Source organism: Archocentrus centrarchus, chromosome 6 (genome assembly GCF_007364275.1).
Source record: "Archocentrus centrarchus isolate MPI-CPG fArcCen1 chromosome 6, fArcCen1, whole genome shotgun sequence".
Classification (NCBI taxonomy): domain Eukaryota; kingdom Metazoa; phylum Chordata; class Actinopteri; order Cichliformes; family Cichlidae; genus Archocentrus; species Archocentrus centrarchus.
The window spans coordinates 13,813,842-13,839,020 of record NC_044351.1 but is presented as its reverse complement, the minus strand read 5'-3'; the positions used below and the strand labels follow the sequence as shown (position 1 = coordinate 13,839,020).

The 25,179-nt window shown below is 40.4% G+C and overlaps 3 protein-coding genes across 8 annotated transcripts; 1 reads left to right on the top strand and 2 right to left on the bottom strand.

Annotated features, from left to right (window-relative positions):
- Window positions 1-334: 334 nt before the first annotated feature.
- On the bottom strand, window positions 335-9,230 carry hdac10 (histone deacetylase 10). 2 transcript variants are annotated; one of them, XM_030731802.1, is made up of 21 exons: window positions 9,212-9,230; window positions 8,941-9,052; window positions 7,412-7,546; window positions 7,224-7,320; window positions 7,004-7,101; window positions 6,560-6,664; window positions 6,400-6,468; window positions 6,189-6,315; window positions 5,408-5,473; window positions 5,257-5,316; window positions 5,077-5,166; window positions 4,700-4,806; window positions 4,553-4,620; window positions 3,967-4,204; window positions 3,787-3,877; window positions 3,579-3,664; window positions 3,395-3,451; window positions 3,184-3,265; window positions 2,368-2,556; window positions 1,877-2,036; window positions 335-1,780 (listed from the first exon to the last, which is right to left on the bottom strand). In XM_030731802.1, the coding sequence occupies exons 2-21, from the start codon at window positions 9,006-9,008 to the stop codon at window positions 1,749-1,751; spliced, it is 2,025 nt and encodes a 674-aa protein (XP_030587662.1). In that variant the 5' UTR covers window positions 9,009-9,052; window positions 9,212-9,230; the 3' UTR covers window positions 335-1,748. The 2 variants fall into 2 exon arrangements, with proteins under 2 accessions (XP_030587662.1, XP_030587661.1); XM_030731801.1 differs by having other exon boundaries at window positions 8,941-9,219.
- A 1,369-nt stretch (window positions 9,231-10,599) lies between these two features.
- Window positions 10,600-24,968, bottom strand: aplnr2 (apelin receptor 2). 5 transcript variants are annotated; one of them, XM_030731803.1, is made up of 5 exons: window positions 24,696-24,968; window positions 23,387-23,523; window positions 18,965-19,098; window positions 13,034-13,178; window positions 10,600-12,495 (listed from the first exon to the last, which is right to left on the bottom strand). In XM_030731803.1, the coding sequence occupies exon 5, from the start codon at window positions 12,275-12,277 to the stop codon at window positions 10,847-10,849; it is 1,431 nt and encodes a 476-aa protein (XP_030587663.1). In that variant the 5' UTR covers window positions 12,278-12,495; window positions 13,034-13,178; window positions 18,965-19,098; window positions 23,387-23,523; window positions 24,696-24,968; the 3' UTR covers window positions 10,600-10,846. The 5 variants fall into 5 exon arrangements, with proteins under 5 accessions (XP_030587663.1, XP_030587664.1, XP_030587666.1 ...); XM_030731804.1 differs by having other exon boundaries at window positions 13,034-13,168; XM_030731806.1 differs by having other exon boundaries at window positions 23,387-23,446.
- LOC115781888 (endonuclease domain-containing 1 protein-like) lies at window positions 14,687-16,590 on the top strand. Its single transcript, XM_030731808.1, has 2 exons — window positions 14,687-15,208; window positions 15,771-16,590. The coding sequence occupies exons 1-2, from the start codon at window positions 14,915-14,917 to the stop codon at window positions 16,365-16,367; spliced, it is 891 nt and encodes a 296-aa protein (XP_030587668.1). The 5' UTR covers window positions 14,687-14,914; the 3' UTR covers window positions 16,368-16,590.
- Window positions 24,969-25,179: the final 211 nt, after the last annotated feature.

The window sequence follows — 25,179 nt, the reverse complement described above, 5'->3', positions numbered from 1 at the left end:
GGATGAGACCTGTCACTGGTCTATTAGCCAGTAATCCAAAAAAAAAAAAAAAAAAAAAACAAAGCATAAAGCTCAAAGTGAAAATAAACTACTAAGAAACTCACCAGGATTACTAGAAAAACACACTAAGGCTGAGACCTCTAGGGCAAGAGGAACAGGAACAGATGCTCTGACAAAGGCCAACAACTATATATACACACATAAGGGTGATTAAGGGAAATGGAGACAGCTGGTGAAAATGAGATTCAGCAGAACTGAATCACAGCGAATGAGACAAGGAAGCAAAACTTAAGGCAAAACACAAAGAACAACTAACTCACAAAACAAAGCAGGAAGTGCAAAACTAAATGGGGAAAACAGACACATGAATGAACTTATTACAGAAGGCTTGACACAAGCGGATGGGACACTGAGGAAAGAACTAAAGCAACTGGAACTAGAAACAAAACCAAATACACTAAGAGTAAAAAAAACAAACAAAAAACAAACAAACACATGAACCAATATATGGTAAAAAATAATAAATAAACCCAGAATCAAAGAGAATTGTTAAATAAACATTAGAAAGTCCAAAAACTCTGAACCACTGAGCCAAATGACCCAGTATCATGACAATCTGTCTGCAGCCAGCGGATTCAAACCCAGGACCCTCCAGTTTGTTGGGATCTGGTCATCCTATTTCCAGTTTTATTTATATAGCACCAAATCACAATGTAAGTCATTTCACCGCACTTTTTAAAGAGTTAAGGTCAGAAGTTTCTCTCAGTATTAGAGAGAGAATCCCAACAAATCTCTTTGAGCAAGTTTGGAATGAGAAACGAGCAAAGAGAAATGCCAACATAATGTATAAATGACCAACATGTCTACATAAAAGTAAGTAGCAAGACTTGCCACAAAATAAATATTAAAAGCAACTTCTCAATACAAACAAATATTCAAGAATAAAATAAGTGTAAGAGAATGAAGGCTGAATTGTGACTAAAAAGCTGAGAATGAACATCCAAACCTGCTTAAAGCTTCCCTGGTGGTCAAAGAAACCTCTGCAGGGATGTTCGAACCATATATAAAAGCATTAGTGACACCTTGAAAACTAACTATTTGGCAGCCATTTATTTTAAAAATTTAACATTTATTATAGAGAATATCAAATGCTATACATCGAAATTTTCATAAACGTACAAGATTTCAATTTACAGCTGAAATCAGTCAAATAGTCAATCAGCTTGTCAACGTACGAAGACACACAAAAAAAAAACTGCTCAGTGATTCTTTAAATAATCATTTAAGCAGCTGTGAAATTCATTAGGTGGTGGCTCTTCATCACACTGTTGTCAAATATGTGACTTTGTATGGCTGCTACTTTGGCCAGGTCTCCTGCGAAATACTATCAACGGAACTTCCTGTTAAAATGAAAACTTTAAAAATTAAAAATGTAACCACCATTAAACTGTTGTAACAACAGGGACAAATATCAGCTGGAGATCAGTAAATGTCACCTTATTTGCTTTGTCAACAAGGTTGAGAGGATGTTCAAGTGATACAGCAGCTCAGCTTCTCAAATAACTTAAACAGAGTTTTATGTTACAGATGGAAATTTGTTTGAGGTGATACAAGCTTGCATTGATAATGGTTTTGCTTTCATTCCCGTGAACATGTATAATTTATAAGCAGTAGGACATTAAAAACAGTCAAAAGTTACCCCAAAAAAAAAAAAAAGTATCAAAAAGTCAATTTGACATCCTCCATCTTCAGTGTTTATCACTTCTTCCAGTTTCTGGTGCTGTTTTGAGAAGACAAAGTTCAGTTAACCTAGTGCAGGTAATAATGTAGACATTTATTTATGTTTAAGGTTGAAATGTGATGCTGCTGCACTCACCTGTCGTCTGAAGGAGTTTCCAGTCTGCCTGCAGCCTGTGTCTCAGCCTCTCTATGGCCTCCACATCCTCTGTTAGCGGGGACTGAAGTTGCTCCAGGGAAGAGACTGGGTGACCAAGGAGGGAGGAGGCTGTGAGTCCAACACATGGCTTGTCCTCCTCCTGAAATTAAAAATGAATCAATACTAAAGAACACAAACATGCTACCAACTCATCTCAAAATACATTTAAAGAAAAAGGTTTTACAATATGGCAAAATAGAAGACATCTAGTGTCTTCTTCTTTCAGCTGCTCCCTTTAGGGGTCGCCACAGCAGATCGTCTGCCTCCATCTCACCCTGTCCCTGCATCCTGCTCTGTTCACACCAACTCTCTGCATGTCCTCCTTCACTACATCCATGAATAACAGTTTTCCTCCTTTCCTCCTGCCTGGCAGCTTCACATTACTGATGACATCTAGTGTACCCTTGTGAAAGCTGCCCCAGCACTCTTACCTGCATTAGTACCAGTGTATGTCCAAGTGCAAAGCTCTGCAGTAGGCCAATTAGGTGTTGCCACATACTGTCACACACTCCACTATCTGGCATCCGAACCAACACAACAAGACTGGGATCATATTCATATCCAAGAGGCAGGAGGAAGCCAAACACGGCCTGCATGAACCCTGATGAGTCACTGCAGCCCTGTGGGAGATCAGACAAACACATTTGAATTAAAAAAAATTTTTTTTTTTAAACTACCATGTTTCCAGCATGTATAACAAGCAAGTACACAAACATATTAGGAAGCATGGACATTACGGTCTGCACAAATGTTTCTGTAAAATCAGAACTTTGGCAGTAAACAGTGATACACCTACTTAGATGTACACTGCCCAGCCAACTATTACTAAGACTTTTTTAACTGCTTCGACAGAAGCTCAGTGCATTTAGACCTGTAGATATGGTAACGGGGATTTTGTGGTGTTCAACCAACTGGTTAACCAAGGTGATTTAAGTGACTTTGAACATGGCATGGCAGCCATACTGTTCTCATGAGTCCCTTTCCTGCAATGACATTCAGCCAGTAGGGTAGGTGTAATAACATGTAATCAATACATCTCAGTCACTGGATCAATAAGGTGCTGCCCAGAAACTGTAATATGTTTGTATCAATAATGATGCAGTTTCAAAAGAAAAGGAAGACCTAATCCTTACTACCGAGGTGCGTGAGTGCGCGTTTGGCAATCATTTAATGTGATTACAAAGGAAACAACAGTACTTCACATGCATTATTATTATCATGATCTCCTCTATAATAAATCACATCACCTTCTTCAGACACACAGGAATGTAATATTTGCAGCTCTGTTCCTCTGCCTCTACGCTGCCGATCTGCACCACGAGCGTTTCCCTAAAAACAAAGATATTCATTAGTATGTTGCCCTTGCTGTTATGAACAAATAGTGACTTTTATCGGATCCATGTTGCTCGTTTGGTGGTTTTTACAAAGACTAAAACACAGAGCATAAATGATGATCACCTGTCTTTTGCAATGTGACTCGGGACGTTTCCTTCACCAACGCACACAACCAAAATCCTGCATACATAAAGACAAGTTGTAACAAATCACACCACACTCTAACTAGTAAACTATGCTTTAATACACATACACACTCCAGCAAATATATACACACACACACACACACACACACTGATAGTTGTACCGCTTGCTGGGAAAAGCTGTAACATGTTGGACAACACTTGTCATCGCCATGGTGACATCACAGACCAGCGCAAGGCCACTGCAGATCTGAGAGGTTTTGATTAAAAATGATATCACGTAGGCAGGTCAGTGAAGGATAAACTGTATTTACAAGATACAAGAACATCACGGCACTCCCACATAAGAAGCAAACAACATCATGGCGTTACCTCGTTCTTCTCCATTTTCTCTGTCAGGGCAATAAGATTGGAGAGGGTTGTGAGAGCAGCAGAGTCATTTCCATCTTTGAAGAAGCTCTCTCTTGTTTTAGAAAAAAAGATTATTTTAAAAACCCAGTTACAATGAATACCATGAACTAAAAGGAGCCATATCAAACCACTCCTTTATACCGTAGCTTGCTGGCTGAGAGTGGGTCGAGATCCTCTGAGGAGCTGAAGCGTTCGCATCCGTCCGGGCATGCCACGTCATCGGGGAGCACTAAAGCGCAACGTACAGGAGGAGTGACACGTTTTGGAGGCTCGGGCCACACCTTTTCCTCTGCACCTTTTTCTTCTTCTCCCTTCCCTGTTTTTTCTTCTTCTGTTGCTAATTTAATGCATTTGGTGCTGATGGAGGTGGGCAGATCAGCTAAAAAAAAAAGAGAGTAACTTTGTGAGACTGTATATTTTATAGTATTAAGAAGTTCAGTAGTTTAACAGAAGTAACCATGAAGTACAGCTAGCAAGTCAGTTTTGACTGAGGATGGAAACAAGTTAGAAAGAAGTGAGGTTACGAGACCCCAGGAGCCTGATCCTCATCTCTTCTAAAGGCTGAGTTAGCCAATATAAAACATCTAAGTCTTTCTGAGCAAGCTTACTGCACTCCGGTTCCACTGTAGGTAAGGTGGCACTATAAAAATATGTCTGGTTTTACTGCATCTTGAGCTCAACAATACTATGTCAGTGAAATGCTAATCATATACTCTGTTATGTTTACCTGCATGTTTTAGGCAGGACCAGTATGCCTTATGAGCTGATCGGACACACTGAAGGGATTCAAGTGCACTGAAAGAGAAGAATTAAAGCTGCTGCAGCTATAAAACACAAAGTTAAAGTCACACATTTCACTGATGGTGGCACACACCTTATACAGGGACTGTTGAGGTTTGTAGGTCTAGGCACAGGATCTCCAAGCAAAGTCTGGACTGTCTGACACACAGACTGGGCGAGGGAAGTCAAGTTGTATCCCCCCTGGAAAACATTCGCAATATAATCTTTAAACCAGAGTTCCCAGACTGCCCAGAGCAACATGTACAACTTTAAAAGGTACAGTAAACATGGCACATGTGCCATAAGTATTAACTGATTAGACACTTCATCATCGCTGTGGTTATTTTTTTTTTTTTTTAATAAAACGATGATGCAAAGCAGAGAAAACAGCAGCTGATAGTGTTTCATTTGAAAAAGTGAGTGTTTTTAAGTTGGTTCCATGTGTTAACTGTACAGGTTCGGTGGCCTGACCTCCAGCACAGCACACAGTTTGCCTCCTGCTAGGTTCATTAGCAGGTGAGTCAGGTGAGCAAAGACATCTGGAGTGGCGCACATTTCACCCTAAAAAATAAATATAATGTTCCAGTTACATGTAGTAAACTAGACGTTTATATAGTACATGCATGCAATTATTAATGTCTCATACTGTACCTCTGGGTCACCGATGGCCGAGTCAAATCCTGCACATACCAAGACTAAGTCTGGGCGAAACTGTCAAAAAGAGTTGCATGCTTAAACAAATTATGTCTTATAGACAGCATACCTTTAGGTAGCAAAAAGTGAATTTTGCAGAATGGCTCACCTCATATGCAACTGGCAGAAGGATGTGACAGAAGACTGAGAGGTAGTCTCCATTTTCCATGCCCACCTGAAATACCAGAACAAGGTCTTTTCAATAAATGGATTAAAGCACACATACAGCTTGTACCCATAATCATAAAAGCAAATTTTAGGTTTAGTCAGCATTCAGAATTCAGTAGATTTTCTATTATATATTCTTTGATTTATTACATAAGTAGAGTTGAGGGCTACACATGGTGAAACATAATTTTAAGTATTTTTAGAACAGTTTCAGAAATAACATCTTTCTAAGAAAAAAAACATTAAAACAAATAAAACATGCATAAGAACTAACACGTCCAACATTTTTTGGTAGCTGCATCTATGGTATCAATTTGAACATCCTAGCTGACATCATTCTGAAGTTATTGCATTCACAAGATTTTCAGCAAACCTGACCTTGAGGGTCACCGAGATTTGAATTCATCTGAGATTTTTAGTGGATGGATCTATGGTGTGAATTTGAACTTACTAGGTGAGATCGTTATCGAGTTATCGTGTTCACAAAGTTTAAAGTTGGCCGTCCGCCCGGTGGGGCGACAACAACAACCCAACGGCCTTTTTAGGCTGAGGGGTTAAAAAAGGAAGCACTGCAACAACACTTCATTATGTTGAGGACAATTTTCAGTAAGCACAAAGCATATACAAAGCTGTATTAAAAAACAAATGTGAACAAGGCTTAAGATAAAGCAAACAACAAAGAAAAAAGCAGAATGAGACCGTAAGCATGCAGTATTTCTTACCTTGTTCCACGGTACATTTATATTGAATCCTATCCCTTTCTCTTTGCCAACACTGTCGTAGTCTGATTCTCTAAGCTGAGGCCAGAATTTCTGATGCTCATAGCGGTGCCAAGAGAAGTAGAGCACACTGTGCAAAGGAAAACCAAACATTGTACACAGAATTTTAAATGCAAGCAAGACAGCATCTACTTTTCCTTCATCCAAGACTCACCTGGGATCATCCTCAAAGCAATACTGCACCCCTTGACCATGATGTATGTCCCAGTCAACTATCAACACCCTGAAAACAGAATCTGATGTGAATATATGTGGCTGTTTTTAACGTCTCTAATGAGTGCCAGAATAAGCATAAAAACTGTAAGTCACATTACCTCTGAACTCCATATTTTTGTTTAGCATATCGAGCTGCTATGGCCACATTGTTGAACACACAGAAACCATTAGCAGCACTGCGCATACTGTGGTGTCCTGGTGGTCTATAAACAATAAAAAAATAATAATAAATAAGCAGTTCATGTGTCATGATTTTAATTCAGGGGTGGTTTTATGATTTAGTTCATACAGAACAAAATTATGTCTTACAACCTCTGCTCTTTCATTAATTTTTTTGCCAATTTTAACACTACTTAAGGGTTAGTTGCTGACAAACTAATAAAATATGAATTCAAATGTAAGAATTTTGACCAGATATTTACATTCTTATTAACTCGTAATAATGAACAAAACAACCCAGCGCTAACACTCCTCACAAAACAGATGTTTGATGCATAATCAGCACATCAGGTCTGCTGTATCTCAGTGGTTAACGGCCTCACCTGACTAAAGCCATGCCATTCCTCACCTTCCCAGTCATAACACCGTCTACCAGTTGCAGCGCAGCCCCTGCAGCCAGCTTGGCACAGTGATAGATGTTCTAAGACAGTAAATAAGATACAGAAAGGAAGGTGACTACCACAGCCTGAGAGGCAGACCTGAAGAGATGTGAGATACAGATTTTTCTTTTTTCTTTGCACAACTGCAAAGTGCAAAACTTACTGGGTGGAAGTAGACGTCACCATACTGGAGCGTAAACTCCTTCAAGTCCTCCAGAGTCATGTAAGGAGTCTTCTTCACTGCCTCCAGGTATTCCTCGCTGTTGAGAGCATAAAAGAGTGAACTGGCATGAATATCTTAAATATCCCATCTTCATGACCAGAGTTAAACAAATTCACATTATGTGTGACCTGTGAACCAGCAGAATATCTGCGTCCGTGGCCTCACGGACAGGTATGGAGACGCAGCGATCAGCCAGGCCATTCTTGACCAAAGCTTCATGACTCACAGTCAGACGCTCGGGCACCTCAATCTTACAAGCTGGACTGCAAAAAAAAAAAAAAAAAAAAAACACTTCATGAATATTAATTATATTATAATTAGCAAATACTTTGATCCATATTTCTATTCTGCATTTTTAAGTGTCTGGTTAATTTTTTTCCCCTAAACAACCAACATTAAAAAAGCAAAAGACATGGTGAGAGACATAGTGAGAGACAGCAAGTCAAAGTTAGGTATGGAAAACAACAATTTGCAAAATACAAATTTGTAAAGTAAATATAAAAAGCCTCAGAAAGTGCACGAGAGGTGAAGAAGAGAGTGGAGGCAGGGTGGAGTGGGTGGAGACAAGTGTCAGGGGCGATTTGTGAATGAAGGAAAGCAGCAAGAGTGAAAGGGGAGGTTTGCAAGATGGTAGTGAGACCTGCTGTGATGCATGGTTTTGGAGAGGGTGACATTAACAAAGAGACAGGAGGCCAAGCTGGAGGTGACAGAGCTGAAGGTGTTAAAGATTTTCACTGGGAGTGACTAGGATGGAAAAGATTACAAATGAGGACATCACAGGGACAGCTCAGGTTGATTGGTTAGAGAGACGAGGCTGAGATGATTTGGACGTGTGCTGAGGAGGGATAGTGGATATACTGGACAAAGGATGTTGAATATGGAGCTGCCAGGCTGGAACTAGAGACGGACAAAAAGTTTATGATGTTCACAAATCTTTCTTTCCAAAATAAAACCACGGGTCTGAATCTTCAGAATAGAAAACGCAAGTGTAGTTTAATTTCCCTCATCTTTGGAGTCAATCACATGGCACAAACAGAAATATCACAATTGCACTGCTTTTTTTTTTTTTTTTTTTTTTTTAACGGCCAAATTTAAAGTACAAATTTAACCTCCATCAAAAACTTTTGTGAAAAAAAAATATAAATACACGATCGCATTGACAGGCGATGCGGCAGCCACAGCTGGCCAGATGGGTCTAACACTGAAAGCTGAGACCTCAAAGTGCCCATAAACGTGACTGAATCAAGTGCAGAGCAACAAAGAAATGGGCGTTGAAGGACACCTACTATGCTCATAGCTAACCTGCTAACACCGACCGGTGCTCCTCTCTAACTGACCGTATCAGCAACAAGGAACGACTTCGGTTCCCTCAACACTGACAGATTATGAATTTCAGTCAGTGTGTTAAATACTGATTAGACTAATCACTAATCTGAGGAAGTAATTGAGTAACCCGTGCGGTAAAATTATAGTATATATGTTTACTCACTGATATACGTTAGACGACCTACACCTAGCTGAGATTGTACGTTTACAGCACTACTAGCCGTATGCCCCCTCCCAATGTGCAGTCACGGTATCCTAAATTCTATTCATTAAAACTTCTCATTATTAGCCACGTCAGCTGTGTGCACCCAAACGTGCATTTGCTACTTACTCAACCCAGAGCAGTTTGTACTTGGTCATCTCTTCATCATAAATCAGCGCTGTTCCCGTCATCGTCATTCCTAGAGTTAAAAAAGATGTGCCGCCCGCGACGTTTCTGCAGACTGGTTCCAAAAGGGCGCAAAGTAAATTAAAAATTAACCAGTGAGTAATTTATTAACAGCTTGGCAGACTTTTATCGAAATGTGCAACATATAAACAAATACTAGTGAGCAAAACTCTGAAAATCCACAGTTTGTATCAAACTGTTCAGAGTTACTGACCGACTTAATTTTCTGTGTTTTATATTGCTGTTCAAACAGTTCAGTAGCGCACCAGCGCCATCTGCTGGACGGGGTCCGCTAATTATCATTCGTTCAACAATCCCAGTGATTTCTAGTGTGGTGCCACGGTCCACCTGGTATAGTACTGCAGGTGGGATACCACAAGTCATTTACAATAAATAACATAAAATTAGCTTCCTCTGAAGGGTGGCTGGCCTCTTCTGTAGAGATAGGGTGAGGAGTGCAGTCATCCAAGAGGGACTCAGACTAGAGCCACTGCTCCTCCACTTCAGAATGAGCCAGTTGAGGTGGTTTGGGCATCTGACTAGGATGCTTCCTGGACACTCTTGGTGGAAGTGTTCTGGTCATGTCCTACCGGGAGGAGGCCCCGAGGCAGATCCAGGACATGGTGGAGAGATTATATTTCTCGGCCAGCCTTGGAACACCTCGGTGTTCCCCCAGATGAGCTGGAGCAGGTGGCTGGGGAGACAGAGTTCTGGGCTTCTCTGCTGCCCCCACAACCCAGCTCCGGATAAATGGAAGAAATTTGATGGATGAACCTTTTTTTTTTCCAGTAATCATACTTTCAGTACTATTAGTTACTGTACACACACACCAACGATTAACCTGACTGCACCTACACTTTAGATCTTTGTGCTGATGGTTTAAAGTTGCAAGAAGGTTCAAACTTCCTGCTCAACCCTTCTATATAGAGTTTGCATGTTCTCCCTGTGTGAGTTGTGTGGGTTCTCTCCAGATATTCCAGCGTCCTCCAGTCCAAAGACATAATACTGTATGTATGTTTAAAGGGTGATTCTAAACTGATGAAACCTTTGATGCTGTTTTATATTAGTGAATTTTTAAATTCAGTCTTACTAGTAATTTTCTTCTATATTCTATTTACCAGTTAGTAAGCAACAGCTTTCCTTGTGTCTTTTTTTTTTATGTCTTTTTGTTACTTTTTGACATGTGTAACTACATACAGTTACTGCTCAATGAGTCTATTACAGTAGAGCTGCAAAGAAATATTACTTCTGGAAAGCTGTAATGATCCATTTTTATTAAATCAGTTATTTCTGAGAGGTATGAATATTTTGGAGGCTGCACTTTGGAGGTGCTGTTAAATGATGTCACATTGTACTGTTATTGATACAAATGAAGGGGACAAAATATTAGAAACACTTTAGTAAAGCAAATGCAACAAGAGCACTTAAGAGATAAGCCCTAATATTTGAAACAGCTTCAACAAAAAGTGAACATTATACCTTGGTAACAGTGTAACTCATTTTAGGACAGTTGGATTTACAAAGAAAAAAACAACTCATAGATATTTGTGCAAAAAATAGAAACAGTTCATATTACATGAGAAGATTTGGTTTGACCAGAGATCATTTTTGCACAGTCTTAATGGAATGGGTGGAATTTTTCTGTGGGATACAAGACAACAGGAACCAGGATATATATATATCATATGGCCTTTTTTGATGGCAATGTTTATTTTAAAAATACTGACATACTTTTACACAGTGTCATCCAAAGTCACATTGGATTTCAGTCCATTTTCATTTGTCCTCAAAAACACACACACACAAAAAAAAATGCTGGAGGATATTGATTTTGAGTTCATGTGCAATCTTACTCTTCAGTCACGGCAACACCCACCTCCCCAAACCTCTCCTCCTCCTCCTCTTCCTCCTCTATCCTCTCTGCTGTTTCTTCCTGTGTCCTCATGGGCAAAACTGAGCTCTGTTCCCTTTTCTGTTCACCTCTTTCATCCTTGTTTCCCTCCTTTCTTTTTGCTCCTCTTCTGTTCATCCTGCACAACACGAGGAGGGCTCCTCTGCATCTCTTCCTAAATGATGGATCACATGCAGCATAGAGGAGAGGGTTCAGGCAGGAGTTGAGGTAAGCTAAACAGGTGACATATGGATGAGCAGCCAGTAATATCTGATCTAAAGAGCAGGAGTATGGGACGAATCCAAACTCGAGCAGCAGGGACACCGTTTTATTGACATGCAGAGGAAGCCAGCACAGGAAGAATGCCATCACTAAAGTGACAATGACCCTGAGGAGTCTGCGCTGGCGTCTGCGGTCAGGATGAGGACCCTGTCCAAAATGTCTGCTGAGAAGTTGGGCCAGTGAGCAGTAACAGACCAGTAAGATGATAAGAGGAAGCAGAAAGCCAATCAGAGTTGATTTTAAACTTAAAGCAGCAGTCCACCACATCTCTGTCCTTTCTTTTTCTTCCTCCTCCAGCTCTGCTCTGATCAGCATGGAGTAATCCATCTGGCATGAAAGGAAGATAGACTCACCAGGTTCATCCTCATATTTGGGGCCAACCTCCACCTCCTGGACAGATCGCAGCAGCAAACCAGGAAGTGCCAGGACTCCCGCCAGCACCCACACCCCTCCAAGTATCCACAAAGACTTGCTGGGGCAACTCCTTGGTGCGTGGCGGCTGGAGTGCCGGCGTCCAGTCAGAACCCAGTAGCGCTCCACGCTGAGCATGCTCAGGCTGAACACGCTGGCATACATGTTCAGAGCTGTGAGGAAGCTACTGATTTGGCAGAGAGGTTGCCCAAAAGGCCAGTGGTAGCCCATCGCTGTGTAGATGGCCCAAAGGGGAAGTGTCACAAGGAAACAAAGGTCAGCTAAAGCTAAACTGGCTATCAGAGAGTCAGTCAGTGAGCGAGAGGGACGGGGGATGGAGGGAGAATAAGAGGAATGGGAGGTGGAAGAATGGGAGGATGTTCTGTAGCTTTGTCTAGAGGAATATCCACAGTTTGAACTTTGAACTCTGCCAGCATCGTTAATGTGCTGCTGAGTGGTTCTAAAAATCTTCCTGCAGCAGAACCGACCAACTTCTGCTGCCTTTTGGCCCCTACTCTTCCTCCCATCTGCTCGGTCCAGGTATGCCCAAAGCACCAGGCTGTTGCCGAGACAACCAACCAGGAATGCCAGCAGGTAGACAGACGGGATGATGAAGAATGAGGGAGACCAGTCGCTGTAGTCACAGAGAGGTGGGGTAGTAGGAGTAGGGGAGGTGAGGTAATCTGTTTCTGGCATCACTCTATATATGTTTTTCCTTGGTGTTTATTTAAACAAGTTTTCCATTAAAATTCACAGGAGTTTTTAATACTTTAACCAAAACAACACAATGCCTAGATGCAGAGAGACTAAACTCCTGCACTGGAAGAACTTTTTTTTGGTTAAGCAGTCCAAATTCCAGGAGTGGATAAGTCTCCAGTTCACATTAATTTCCCCAGTCCGTTGACTGAAATGGTCTGAAACACACAAAGAGGTTTTAAAACATTGGCAACTGCTCATGACAAGTCAAGGTTTAGCTACAGACATATAATTATATAATTGTATACATTTTTCCCATGCTCATGCTTCTCCCGCTGATCACTACTTGAATAAATTAAAGATCATGAGAACCTCACTTTTTTCTATAGAGCTATTAAAACACTTGCAGGGAACCAACAATTTTAGGCCATTTTAACATCATTTAAAAATCATACAAGAAAACCAGAATCAAGAGTGTGCACAAAATTAAAAAACTGCAGAATCAAGATTGCAAAAATACACACTAACAGCACAGTACTTCACTAACAAACTAAGGAATTTCATGGAGCAATGACTTTTTCACAGTGATCTTACAGTAAGTCATGCAATATGATTTAAGTCAATCTTTTATATCTTTATACCTTCATGTTCAATTTTATAAGTGAACTCTGTAAATCTGCATTAAAATCTTCTCCAGCAGGCGTGTTTTGCAAAATAAGAGCTAGTCCACAGAGGGATTCTGATGAAGGCACTTACCTTACAGCCGCTTCATTAGCTCACAGGTGCTTCTAATCATCGCACAATCAATGTGATACAGAAATTAGCCTCATCCCATCCTCTCCTGCTAAGCATGCTCTCTGGGATTTCTTCTGCTTTTCTCAGTCTCACCATCTGTAATGTGCTGACCGAAGAAGGTGAGTGTTTCTCTTCATCCTGAATATATATGTGTCCCCTAAACACACACAACTAAACTAAAACCCAGAACCCTCCTTTTTCCCATTCTCAAACTAGACCACCCCAGCAGAGAGTAACAAGACCTGCAAGCATCATCCCCCCAACACAAACATACACACCTCCCAAGAGACACAATAATGCCACTCATCCTTCCCCCACAAACTCGAGATACACAAACAGAGTCCTCCATCTCCTATACTGCTCGTATTCTCTATGCAAAGACACAAACAGATCCAAATGCACCTACAGTACACAAATATGTGCAAACACAAGCACCCTCTTTGTTGTCGGGGTCTCGGATATTCAAACACACTGTGTATATAATAGTCAAGTGTAACTACTCACACAGAGGACAAATAACAGCCCTCACATTCACAGTCAGGCTAGAATATAGGATAGAGAGAGCCTTCATGAATACATTGAAAAGGCTTTTAAACCATTGATCCCTACCCCGTGTAAACTGGGACAGAGGGAAGAATTTCCATGTGAAAGTGCATCCTAACCCACAGCTGTGTTGTCTCTCATCTTATAGAGGCTGCAAAAAAGTTCATTAAAATCATACTCAGTTGTTTCTGAGGCCTTTTCTCCATCCCAGCATTACAAGCAAGATTATTAAAGTAGTAACACACTTTGATTAAAAATCAATTTATAATTTTTTTAATTTATAACTTATTTTTTCTTTATTCTGCTGGTCCTTAAAGTGCATTTGTTCTGTTTTGAAATTTCTTTCTAATAATGAATAAGGTAAACAACGTCCCACACTGACAGCTGTTATGATTACAAAACAGAATAATAAATTATTAGGACTTAATAACTTAGAAAATCATAATTTATAAAATGATCAAACCTTCAGACGTGGTTGTAAATGCCCTGTTCGAATCTATATATTGTATGGATGGATTGATGGATGGAAGAATGGGCACTTTAGCTCAGTGTGGAACTGCCGTGTAAATAATGAAGACGTTCACATAGTAAACAGGAAGTGCTTGTTTCCACAGAGGTCATGCTGCCACTAACCTGTAGTTATGGGAACAAATGTTTCTAAAAAAAAAAAAAAACATTCCACAGTCTCTCTTACGACACACACACACACACACACACACACACTCTTTACTTTACTTTACTGCTGGGAAGGAAAGAAACGCAGAGTAAATACAAGCAAAAAAGAAAAGGAAACATTAAAAAAACAGTTTTTCAGTGGCTTACAAAAAGATGTTTAAACTTATGTGCAATGCTACTTTTCTCATACCATCCATATTAAAGCACAGACCTGCATATGAGCCTGAAAATCATACCATCATCATCAAATTCTAGGCTTTATTTCTCCCCCTGTGCACCCAAAGCTGAAAAATCCTGGAAACACCCCTGCTACAGAGAGGAGAGCTGCTAGAAGGACTTCACTTTCCTGTTGTCGGTCTTGTCACAGTTAAGTTTTTTATTTAAGGGTTACTCATTTCAAAATCTGCCTACAATTCTTTCACCTGAAAACTGGTCTTCTAGTTTTTCTGTGCCTGTTAATGGATAGCTTTTCATACATGGCAGTGCCTACTTAAAAAACTGAAACAGGATAAGGATTTGCATAATATGTCTGATATGAAATGAGCCACAGGACAGGCAGAGAGCACAAAGTAGGAGAGCCTTTCACAGGGATTAAATGCACTGTGGAGAAATCCATGTTTCATCATGTCTGTCTATACAACAGATCAAACTTTCATCTGTCTTCTTATGGTCATGATGGCAGGCGCCGAAGTGCAAGAAAGCCTTTCATCTGAGTGTAAGCAGTTCTTGTATATGGGGACGCTGCTTCGTGGGCTTAAGGAGCAGCCGCTTAAAAAGATCTGCCAGTTCTATGCGGGTAAACCACGATTTTTCACCCTCTACGACACCTTCAGCCACATCCCTGTTTATTCAGCGTATACCTTTAAGCGCTCAGACGGCTCCAAGAAAGTGGATGTGCCTTGGATGTATGAGCCACAGGTAGGCATGGTTGCTGGCTTTGCTGTCTGATCCTTCAAACGTGTGCCCTGATCATCTGCCAAAAAGAGAATGCTGATGTTTCTATTTGTTTTTTTTATGTCTAATATCTTTTCTTATTTTGAGAAATAGGCTGTAGTCAACAGGATTTATGAAGGGGTTATGATATCATTCATGATTAATGAGTCATTTACAACAGTTTAAATACCAACAATCATTTCTTGGCAGATGATGACTTTTGGGCCCTGGTTACCTCTTACGAAGTGTGAAAATTGTTGACACTTTGTGTCATAAAGAAGTAAAATGCTATTGTTACCATTATAAAAATATACCACCTGAATTTTTGTGCTTTTGCAGACTCACTCTGCTCCATAAATTTGTACAGGTTGAATGTGTGAAAAAAAGACAATGCCACTAAAAAGAGATGTCTCAGGTTTGTAATGGTCTGTTTTGTAAACAAACAGTCAATTGCATACTTTCAGAAATAAATTTGGAGGTGTTGTTGGTGATAAACAGTAATGCTGGATATATTTATTTTACAGTCTTAACATGACCATGTTAACAGCTCTCCACAGCATCTGGCGCCAGAGACATGCAGCAGTTCCCTCCAGAAAATGTCCATGGGAGTTTTGAGGATGCTCAGGCTGTGCTTGATGACTACTCCAACACTGTGATCTACGAACGTGGCCAGCTGAATCCGGATGAGCACCAAGCCGACCCGGCCGACAAAGCAGCTACCTACACACTGACGAATGTGGTTCCTCAGGCTCGAGAGTTCAACATTGGTCCTTGGAAGGACCACGAGAACACCATCCGCAGGCGCCTCAACAACTACTGCCGCGGCACCGCCTTTGTGGTCACTGGGGTCACCACATCGGGGCTCACAATCCGCCGCCAGAACATCGATCGTGTGGGAATCCCAACCTACCTATGGTCGGCCTACTGTTGCCCCGATTATGACCACAATGCCCCATACTCTGAGCGCTCGAAGTTCCCTGCGTTTGCAGCTCATGGGCTCAACGACAGGGAAAATAATAAAGTTATAGAGATGACAGTGCAGCAGCTGGAGGATTTCCTGAAGAGAGTAACTTATGTTGACAGCACTTTCCAGATCTTCTATGACAACTGCGTGCCTCCTAATGGGGCACCGCATTTGTCTTAAAAATGTCATTGTATTCCACCAATGCGCAAAACAAACCACATTTTTATTCATCTTCTCTTTATCTCCTGCAAATTGCTCCTCCATGTAATTGAAAACTACACCTGCCTCTGTAGGCCTTTTGTTCAGGACAGAGATTAGGCCGACTGTTTTACATTTTCTCAAATGCCTTAACTGCAGCAGGGCTCCGCACCTCAGTTTGCACAATTCTGACATACAAAATTAGCACAGACCAGTTTTCTGTAGCCTTACAAGAGCATTTTTATTGCTAGATTTTGGGAGTACTGCACTGGGTGCTAATTGCTCTGATGGTTGGATCTCAAACACCACTAAATGTGAACTACAAAGCAACACTGTGGTAAAAGAAATTAGCATAAAAAAATAAAATCCCCTTTCTGTCTGCTACTAACTTTGTCTATCATTCATTTTAGTCAGTGTCTGGTCTTTTTAATTGTGTTTTTACACAGGAGGTCACACATGACAGTATTAAAACATTAAAAACAGGTAAGGCAGTCACAACTCATGAATGATGAAATAACCACATTTCGTTTGCAAGGGCAGATCCTGGCAGTTGCCAGATGGTCAACTAAACAGCACCTGATTTGCCAAGCAGCAAACTGATGAAAAGCCCAAAATACACAAGTCAGAGAAATTTACTCGTGTGACCACTAGAGGGAGACCCTGTTTGTGTAATCTTAGTCACACTGTTTATCCAGACATGAAGGGGTGTGAAAAGAGAGAAGCAGCTGCTTCAGTTAGACAATCAAATATCTTTTGATTTTTTTTTTTTTTTATTTCCAAATTAAGTCTGAGATTAAAAGAAAAAAAAGGTCTTATTTCTGTATGATGCCAGAGGTGTGAGCATCCTGAAAGCACACAGCCTATTTAAGTCATTAAAATATGCTGAATCACTGCAGTACAGCAACCTTTCTGAGTAAAAGGTTGACTAATTTGGAGGTCTTGCCCTAAAATTTTATCCAAAAACCTTTAGTCACTACTGTGGTAGTAAAGATATAATACATATTCCAGCAAAAATATGTCTTCAATTTTATCAATAGTCATTAAATTTAAACTATTTTACGCATGCTGTAAGAGACTGATATTCTGTGATTACCTTTAACATCACAGCAAGGAGGTCTGGGTTCGAATCCGCCTTGGACAGGAACTTACTGGTCGGTGTTACAATGAAGCAATTATATATTTCTTTACATTTATGGTTGGTTTAGTGTTACTCAACATAAAAACAAATTTCATTCAGAAAACAAAACCTTTCTGACTTCAAACTTTTGAGCTGTGGTGTAGATTGCACTGTGATTATTGATTAGAGCAGATGATACAGGAGCATCAGTACAGGAAGAGACTGTTAAAAAGTTATGAGCTGTCTTCCTGCAGAGAAAGTGGAGTCTGTCATCCTTAAAATGCTGCCAAGAGAGGCAGCTGGCAGGATTGAATGATGCTCTGCCTCTGTGGTCAAGTACAGACATAGGCTTTAAGCAAGCATGAGCCACTAATAAGCATGACAGATTAATAAGCATCAACAACATGCACATCTTAAACACCTATGCACCACTAATCACAGAAAATGAGCATGCAATAAAGTGGACTTGTTAGGGACAGTTTGCTATCAGCCTTCAAACACTTCAACTCAAGTTTTCCTGAAAGACAGAGTTCAAAAATTCTCATCTTTGAAACTAAATCCTCATCACATACATGCATACAATACACACTACTGCTCAAATCTTTGGGGTCACTTAGAAACGTCCAGGATTTTAACAGGAAATTGCCTTTAATGTAACATTACATTACTTTTCTCTTCTAAAAGCTCCCAGATATTCCTCCAGTTGACTCAAAATTCCTCAAAGAGCACCAACCGTACCCACAAAGCTAGAGGTCTAGCCCCCTATTGGACAATTTTAGCATTTATTTAAATGAATATTGTCTTGAAAGGTACCTATAAATAAAATGTAGAATTAGAAGTAGTAGTAGTAGCAGTAGAAGTAGTAGTAGTAGTAGTTTTAGTAGTATTGGCATCTCTAATAGTAGCATTGTCTTTTTTTAGCTTCCTGAAGTTCCTGCAGTAGAATTGGAGGCAGAGCCTTCAGCTTTCAGTCTCCTCTCCTGTGGAAACAGCTCCCAGTTTGGATTCAGGGACTTGATGCACCGAGCACTGTCTTTCACTCCCAGTGTGTTCATATCACTCCTGCATGTCATTAACATTTGTATTTTCTCTCCCATCAGGTGTGTTTTCTCCTGTCTTCCTATGATTTCATATTTTTTTATTTTCTCTCTCCACTCACCCCCCAACCCGTCACTCCTCCCTGAGCCTGGTTCTGCCGGAGGTTTCTTCCTGTTAAAAGGGAGTTTTTCCTTCCTGTTGCCAAGTGCTTGCTCATAGGGGATCACTTGATTGTTGGGGTTTTCTCTCTAATATTTTAGTGTTTTTTGCCTTACAATATAAGACAGCTGTTGTGAATTGGCACTATATAAATTGAACTGAATAAGACTGAAATTGACTACAAAGTCCTATCAAAACTAAAATCGTCACACCCAATTGGGAAAACCAGCAAAATAAAATACAGTTACATCAACCACAAACTGACCTGCCTATGTAGACACATCAATAGCAGCTTCTTCCTGAGGTCCTCTTCATCTCCAAAACTCAGCAGAGGAGCTTCTGTTTCACAACCATTAGACCAGCAGCCGTTATGTTTAACTTTCATTTAATTGTTGTATCCTGTTTAAAAATAAACATTGAAAAAGATATTTTGATGGCATAGTTTATTCTTTTTTTATGCAAGTCCTTAAAATGCATACATGTACATATGAAGAACTAGCAGTCATATTAGCCTCCTGAGATCCTACGCCATCATACGGACACATTACATTTAGACTTTTCTTCACCTTACAATTCATTCTGTTCATAATTTCTTAAACAATGATGAGCTTATTGTTTTATGCTGTAAAATAAAGCTATTATCTCCATGTGAGGACATACTTTAGGGAGGATGCTAAACTGCATTTCACATTTTTAACATTGTTCTTAGCATTGTTTTTTCAGTGACAATAAAACACTATTCTATTCTATTCTATTCTATTCTTTTTTTTTTTTTTTAAGCCTGTCAGGTCTGGCATTTTTCGCAATTGAAATGATGATCCGAACGGACTGATGTACCAAACATATTTCCTTTTACAAGAACAGCTCTATAAGTTTTCTATAGGCTATTCTTGTTAATGTATGTATTTTTATTTTTTATTTAGTTATTTATGCTAGGCCTGACAGGCAATAAGGAAAGGGATAGAAAAGAGGGATTAAAAAAAAAAGGAGAAGAAAAAAAAAGGAGGGGGGAAAGAGAAACAAAGAGAAGAAAGGAAAGAAAAAATACTTGAAGATATACATACATACATTCACATATCTATACATATGCATATACATATACACACATACACACAATTTTGCTGTGGCAGTAATGTGTGTGTATGCACCTCTGTCATGGAATGTACCCAATGAGGGTAAGAAACTGCCACCATGCCCCCCCCCCCCCCCGCGATCCAGAGGCGAATAGGAAATGACCCAGGCCATCCACAGCCCACTAGGAGCTCAGAAGACCTGAGGCCACACATCTTGATGGCAACTGCGTGCACACCCCAGAGGAGGAATGAGGGATACCCCAGACGGAGCCCCCAAGGCCAAAGGGCAAGAGTCCTTCTATTCTATTCTATTAAAAAAATATATATGTAGCATCTACTGTATGCAGTGAGCTAATGACTAATCCACAAATGTGCCTTATAGGTCCCATTCCTACCAGACTGTTCAAAGAAGTTTGATTTAATTTCCATATGATTCATGCATCTTTATTAAAAGTCTATAAACCACAGGCTTATCTGCAGTTAACTGATCATTTGCAGAGGAGTTGTTTATTTGAAGTGGAACAGTTTGCAGCCGAGTGTGAAGCGGCTGGTATGAGAATCAGCACCTCTAAGTCTGAGGTCGGAAAAGGGTGGAGTGCCCTCTCCAGCTCAGGGCTGACTTCCTTCCCCAGGTGGACGAGTTCAAATATCTCGTGGTCTTGTTCGCCTGGGAGATCGACAGACGGATCGGGGCTGCATCTGCAGTGATGCGGACGTTGCACCTGTCTGTCGTGGTGAAGAGGGAGCTGAGTGTTAAAGCAAAGCTGTCGATTTACCGGTCGATCTATGTCCCTACCCTCACCTATGGCCACGAGCTTTGGGTAGTGACCAAAAGAATAAGATCGCAAATGCAAGCGGCAGCAATGAGCTTCCTCCGAAGGGTAGCTGGCCTCTCCCTTAGTGCAGCCATTCAGGAGGGGCTCAGAGTAGAGCTGCTGCTCCTCCACGTCAAGAGGAGTCACCTCAGCTGGCTCCACATCAAGAGGAGCCAGCTGAGGTGGCTTGGGCATCTGATTAGGATACCTCCTGGGCCTCTCTGAACCTGAGTTTCCTGGAGTGACACGCATATACAAAAAAAATTAGCTGAAAATTTTAAACAGAAAATGAGATAACGAGTGCTCAAACTTTCAAATTACTTTTCATTTTACGGGGCACAAGTTGGTCAGCTTCTGGTGCATCAGCCCCACCCACGCATCCCTGCACAAGAGTGTCACAGTGGAGCTCGTGTGCACCTTTGCAGCTAAGAATTAGTGGAGGAGAAACACTACGAGCATGGCTGCAATCACCACCACAGTATGCAGGTATAACAATGGCTTTAACCCTTGCAGGATAAACATATCATTTCTAACTTCAGTGCTAATTAGACATGAATTAATCAGAAATCATGAGACTCTAGTTTCAGTGTCCTGCTCAGTGGCACTTCAGTAGATATTTGCAGTCAACCAGGGGTGTTTCCAGGATTTTTCTGGCCAAGAACCAACCCACTTCAAAACTGAAATTCAGTGAATTCTGCTGATTTCAATTGTGCACAGAGCTCTTGCCACTATAAATGTCGATTAGGAAAAGTTGGGAAGACTGAAGCACACAAAAGCAACCAGGAGATGATGAAGCTACCACAATGCAGTCTGGATATAACCCTAATTATGATTTACTCTATTTAGCAGTCAAATTTGTTGCAAACCAGGTCACCACTAATTTATTATCACATGAAAGAGGAAAAGAAACCCATGAGGTGGTGAGGGTGTGTGAATGGATGAGTGAACGGTATGTTGAGTGGCATAAAACAAAGGTGTCCATTAAAGAAGAACTCTTCCTGCTGCAGCACAGAGATTTGGTTAGATAAATGTCAGGCCATCTCAAAGTAAAGACTGATATCTGACAAGCTTGCAAAGCAAAGGAGAGAGGGTGTGGATCACACCACTGTGAGGCATATGAGTCAATCAAAATATATTGTTGAATCTGTAATCCTCATTGAGAGTTCAGCTACCAAATACAAGTTCAATGCTTGGATTCAACTCCTTCTGGTTAATCTGTCAGGGAATAAAGAGAGAACAGGCCTGGCCTGGCTATGAAACTGATGACTGTCCAATTACTTTTGAGCCTCAGTCTTTAGAGAATTTGACCAGCTTTTATTATGGCTGCAGATACTTCAGATACACTTACCTTCCTAAGACAAATCCATACATACTGGCAACAACACACCAGCCCCTAATTGTTACTGTAAACTAACATAATTCAATATTATACAAAAATTGGAGCCAATTCCAAGTCTAAAATATGTATAATCCAGTAACCCAAATAGAAATATGAGTTCTAATCAGTCTTTATTCACACAGCTTCCAGAAGACAGAAGACAAATCTTTGTGACCGGTCGCTACAGTATGTTAACAGACTTGTGTGTCAGGAAGGTCTACAACTAAGATCCTCGAGGGGCAGTGGAGTCGGCCACAATGACAAAATCTCCTACAGCAAATATCTTCTCCTTTGACCACAGTTGTTCCTGTAACAGTAGTATATATCCTTTAATCCATCGGTGCCAGAAGAGATCTGTGAAAAATTGAACTTGCTTCCAGCGTCATTTGATATACAAGTCACCTTTTTCAAAAAGTCCAGGTGGTAAAGCCGGCTTGCCTTTTAGCAAGATGATAGGATTTGGTGTCAAGTATTCAAGATCATTAGGATTGTCTGAGATTTTTGTAATAGGACAATCATTCAATATGGCTTCTACTGTAGCTCATTGAAACTTAATTTCACTCCAGTCTGAAGTAGCACATTTTGAATCCTTTTGTGGTCCAAGACTGATAGAGCTTCTCTTAATGCTGAAAGGCTGAAGTTGAATATTAATTTTTTGGGATGCATTGCTGTTTCAGTCTCAGCCCACTGAAAAACAATGTATTTTAATATGATACACATTGTAATACTATGTCCATGGCATAGCTGCATGCTTTCCATATCCAATCTAGAGGGCATAGATTTTTTTAAGAAATATGTGATTTAGGGTGTTTGACCTGCTTCTGGACATGTTGGACTGTTTTCATCCAATAGATGGAGATTTTTGCATAACTGTGCAAATGTACCTAATTATAGACTAGTAAATAAACCATTTGTAATATATAAATAATAATTATGCAGCATACAGAATTGCTGAGCATCAATAGAATAATATCAAACACAAGTGGTCAACAATTGGGCCCAGTGCTGTAAATGTTATTACACTGCTATACCACAAAATGGCATGGTGGCACCCCAAGAGCACAAAGGGAACATAAAAGTGAGGTCCACTAGTCTATCCATGCAACCTGACCACAGCGTGAAGAAAACAAAATGCTGTCACCACAGGAACAGTGACTGAACCAGGATAAACCACCACAGCTCACAAATGCACAGTTATGTCTGAACATGCATGAATAAAACCAAGGTATGCCCAGCTAGCTTGTCCCGTCCACTGAACTTTGTAACTATTGAACAACTCTGACATATAAGAGTCATGATTCTACAGTGTGGCAGGCAGGATAAGAACCCAAACACAGGACTCAGGAGGCAAAGCATGAACTCAGAAATACACAACTTTGTTTCTGGATGCACATCAGATACAAGAAAACCAGAAAACTCACCCGGTGCTAATAGGTCAACCACTAGGAATACTCAGGGAAACTCTGAACCAGGAAACACACCTAAGTGAGACAATGTGACCAAGAACAGGAGGACACAAATGATACACACACGAGGTCATCAGGGAGAGAGGACACACCTGGGAGCACAGCGGAACAAGACAAGGGGAGTAAAACTAAATATGATACAAAGTAAAACAGGAAGTAGACATGGAAACAAATACTGACTTGAGGACACAGGGAAGCAGACACACTGAGGGAGTACAACACCTACACTAGAGCACAAGATCATAACTAGACAAGAGGAGGACTTAAACTACAGAACAAGGAACAGAGACCAGGACTGAATCCACTTAACAGGAGAACAAAGTGATCGGCTGCCATAAAGTGATTTTCGATGTTTCTATGTGCTTTTATGTGTAATGTCTGTGCTTATATTGGTGAATAGAGTGTAGTCAATAGGATTTATGAAGAGCTTAAATATAAAATGAAGAAATGACCTGTTTTTCAAGTATGTTTATAACTCTGCATTATTGCACGTACATTATAATAAATCCAGTCCTCTTTGGTCACTTAAAATATCTTTATAGAGTGTAATGTTATATTTGTTCTGATTTCTGCTGCCCTCTTGGCCAGATTTCTCTTTAAAATCTGACCAATCACAGTTTTTACCCTGATAAATAAAGAATATATAAAAATCGCTGCCAAAAACTGATTGCAGCTTCTACCTTGTGACAGAAATGTTGTTTCTCACTCAAAATGACTTGATATCATTCATGAGAGAAATGTTTGACATATTTTTCACAGATTATAGGTCAGCAAGTCATTTACAACAGTTTAAATATGGGCAATCATTTTCTGGCAATCACTTATTGGCAGACGACCGGGAACACAGGAAGGCTGAGAACTGAAACCGGATTAAATAGAAAGTGAACAACAGCCAAGAACAGATCTCAGAAAACTAAGAAGCCTGAGGATAGAAACAATGAAACCAACCAGGAATTAGCAGAATAAGACAAAAATTCAAAACTGCAAAAGCACAATAAACTAGGAATCAAACAGTAACATTAGCAATATAAATTGAAAAATTAAAGTCCTAAAATTATAAATGCTGGGTCATAAACCCAGGACCATGATGATAAGATCCAAGCTAAATGTATATTAACTAGTAACACACTGAGGACGCTGACACAGGCCGAAAGGTTGTTTTTGACACTGTGTCATGATAAATACCATAATTAGCCGGCTAGCAATAGCTAAGTACGTTTGGAGCTGTTACAAACTAAACTTGTAATTACTCATGGAAACATACCCTCGTCTTTTTTCTTCCTCTAATCTTCTCCTTTCCCTCCTCTCTGCCTCACAGGGACAGCTCCTTTCTGACACCTTTCTGTTTCGTAGCTTCTCCCACAAATAACTAAAATTGACGGACCATCAGGTCGCCTGGAGCACTGCCGATGCGCATGCGTGCCCAAACTACCTAAATTCACGCTGACAGTCAGCAAGTGGCCTACTCATTAAATTAGTATTGTTACAATTGTACAAATATGAAGAGGTGGAATAGTTTCTTCTTTCTTTTAGGACACTGGCATGTTAAAAAAGGACAGTTTCATCACAGATGTAGGTGAGCTTGAGGGCCCCCTGGTGGTCAGAGGGCCCTATGCAGCCGCATATGTCGCCTATGACTCGGCCAGTTCTGACTGTGTTGTTGTCGTTTTATTTGCAAGTTTTGATTTAAGCCCCTGATTTAATCTAGTATAATACTCAGTTTTATGTTGTTAGGCCCGTAGGAATTA

Excerpts from the sequence above, each read along its gene's own strand:
- hdac10 (XM_030731802.1), bottom strand. The coding sequence starts at position 9,008 with ATGACGATGACGGGAACAGCGCTGATTTATGATGAAGAGATGACCAAG. Across the intron at positions 3,452-3,578 it reads ACAGCTTTTCCCAGCAAGCG|GATTTTGGTTGTGTGCGTTG; the intron begins GTACAACTATCA and ends TTATGTATGCAG. Across the intron at positions 3,266-3,394 it reads AGTCACATTGCAAAAGACAG|GGAAACGCTCGTGGTGCAGA; the intron begins GTGATCATCATT and ends CTTTGTTTTTAG.
- aplnr2 (XM_030731803.1), bottom strand. The coding sequence starts at position 12,277 with ATGCCAGAAACAGATTACCTCACCTCCCCTACTCCTACTACCCCACCT.
- LOC115781888 (XM_030731808.1), top strand. The coding sequence starts at position 14,915 with ATGTCTGTCTATACAACAGATCAAACTTTCATCTGTCTTCTTATGGTC. Across the intron at positions 15,209-15,770 it reads CTTGGATGTATGAGCCACAG|CTCTCCACAGCATCTGGCGC; the intron begins GTAGGCATGGTT and ends CCATGTTAACAG.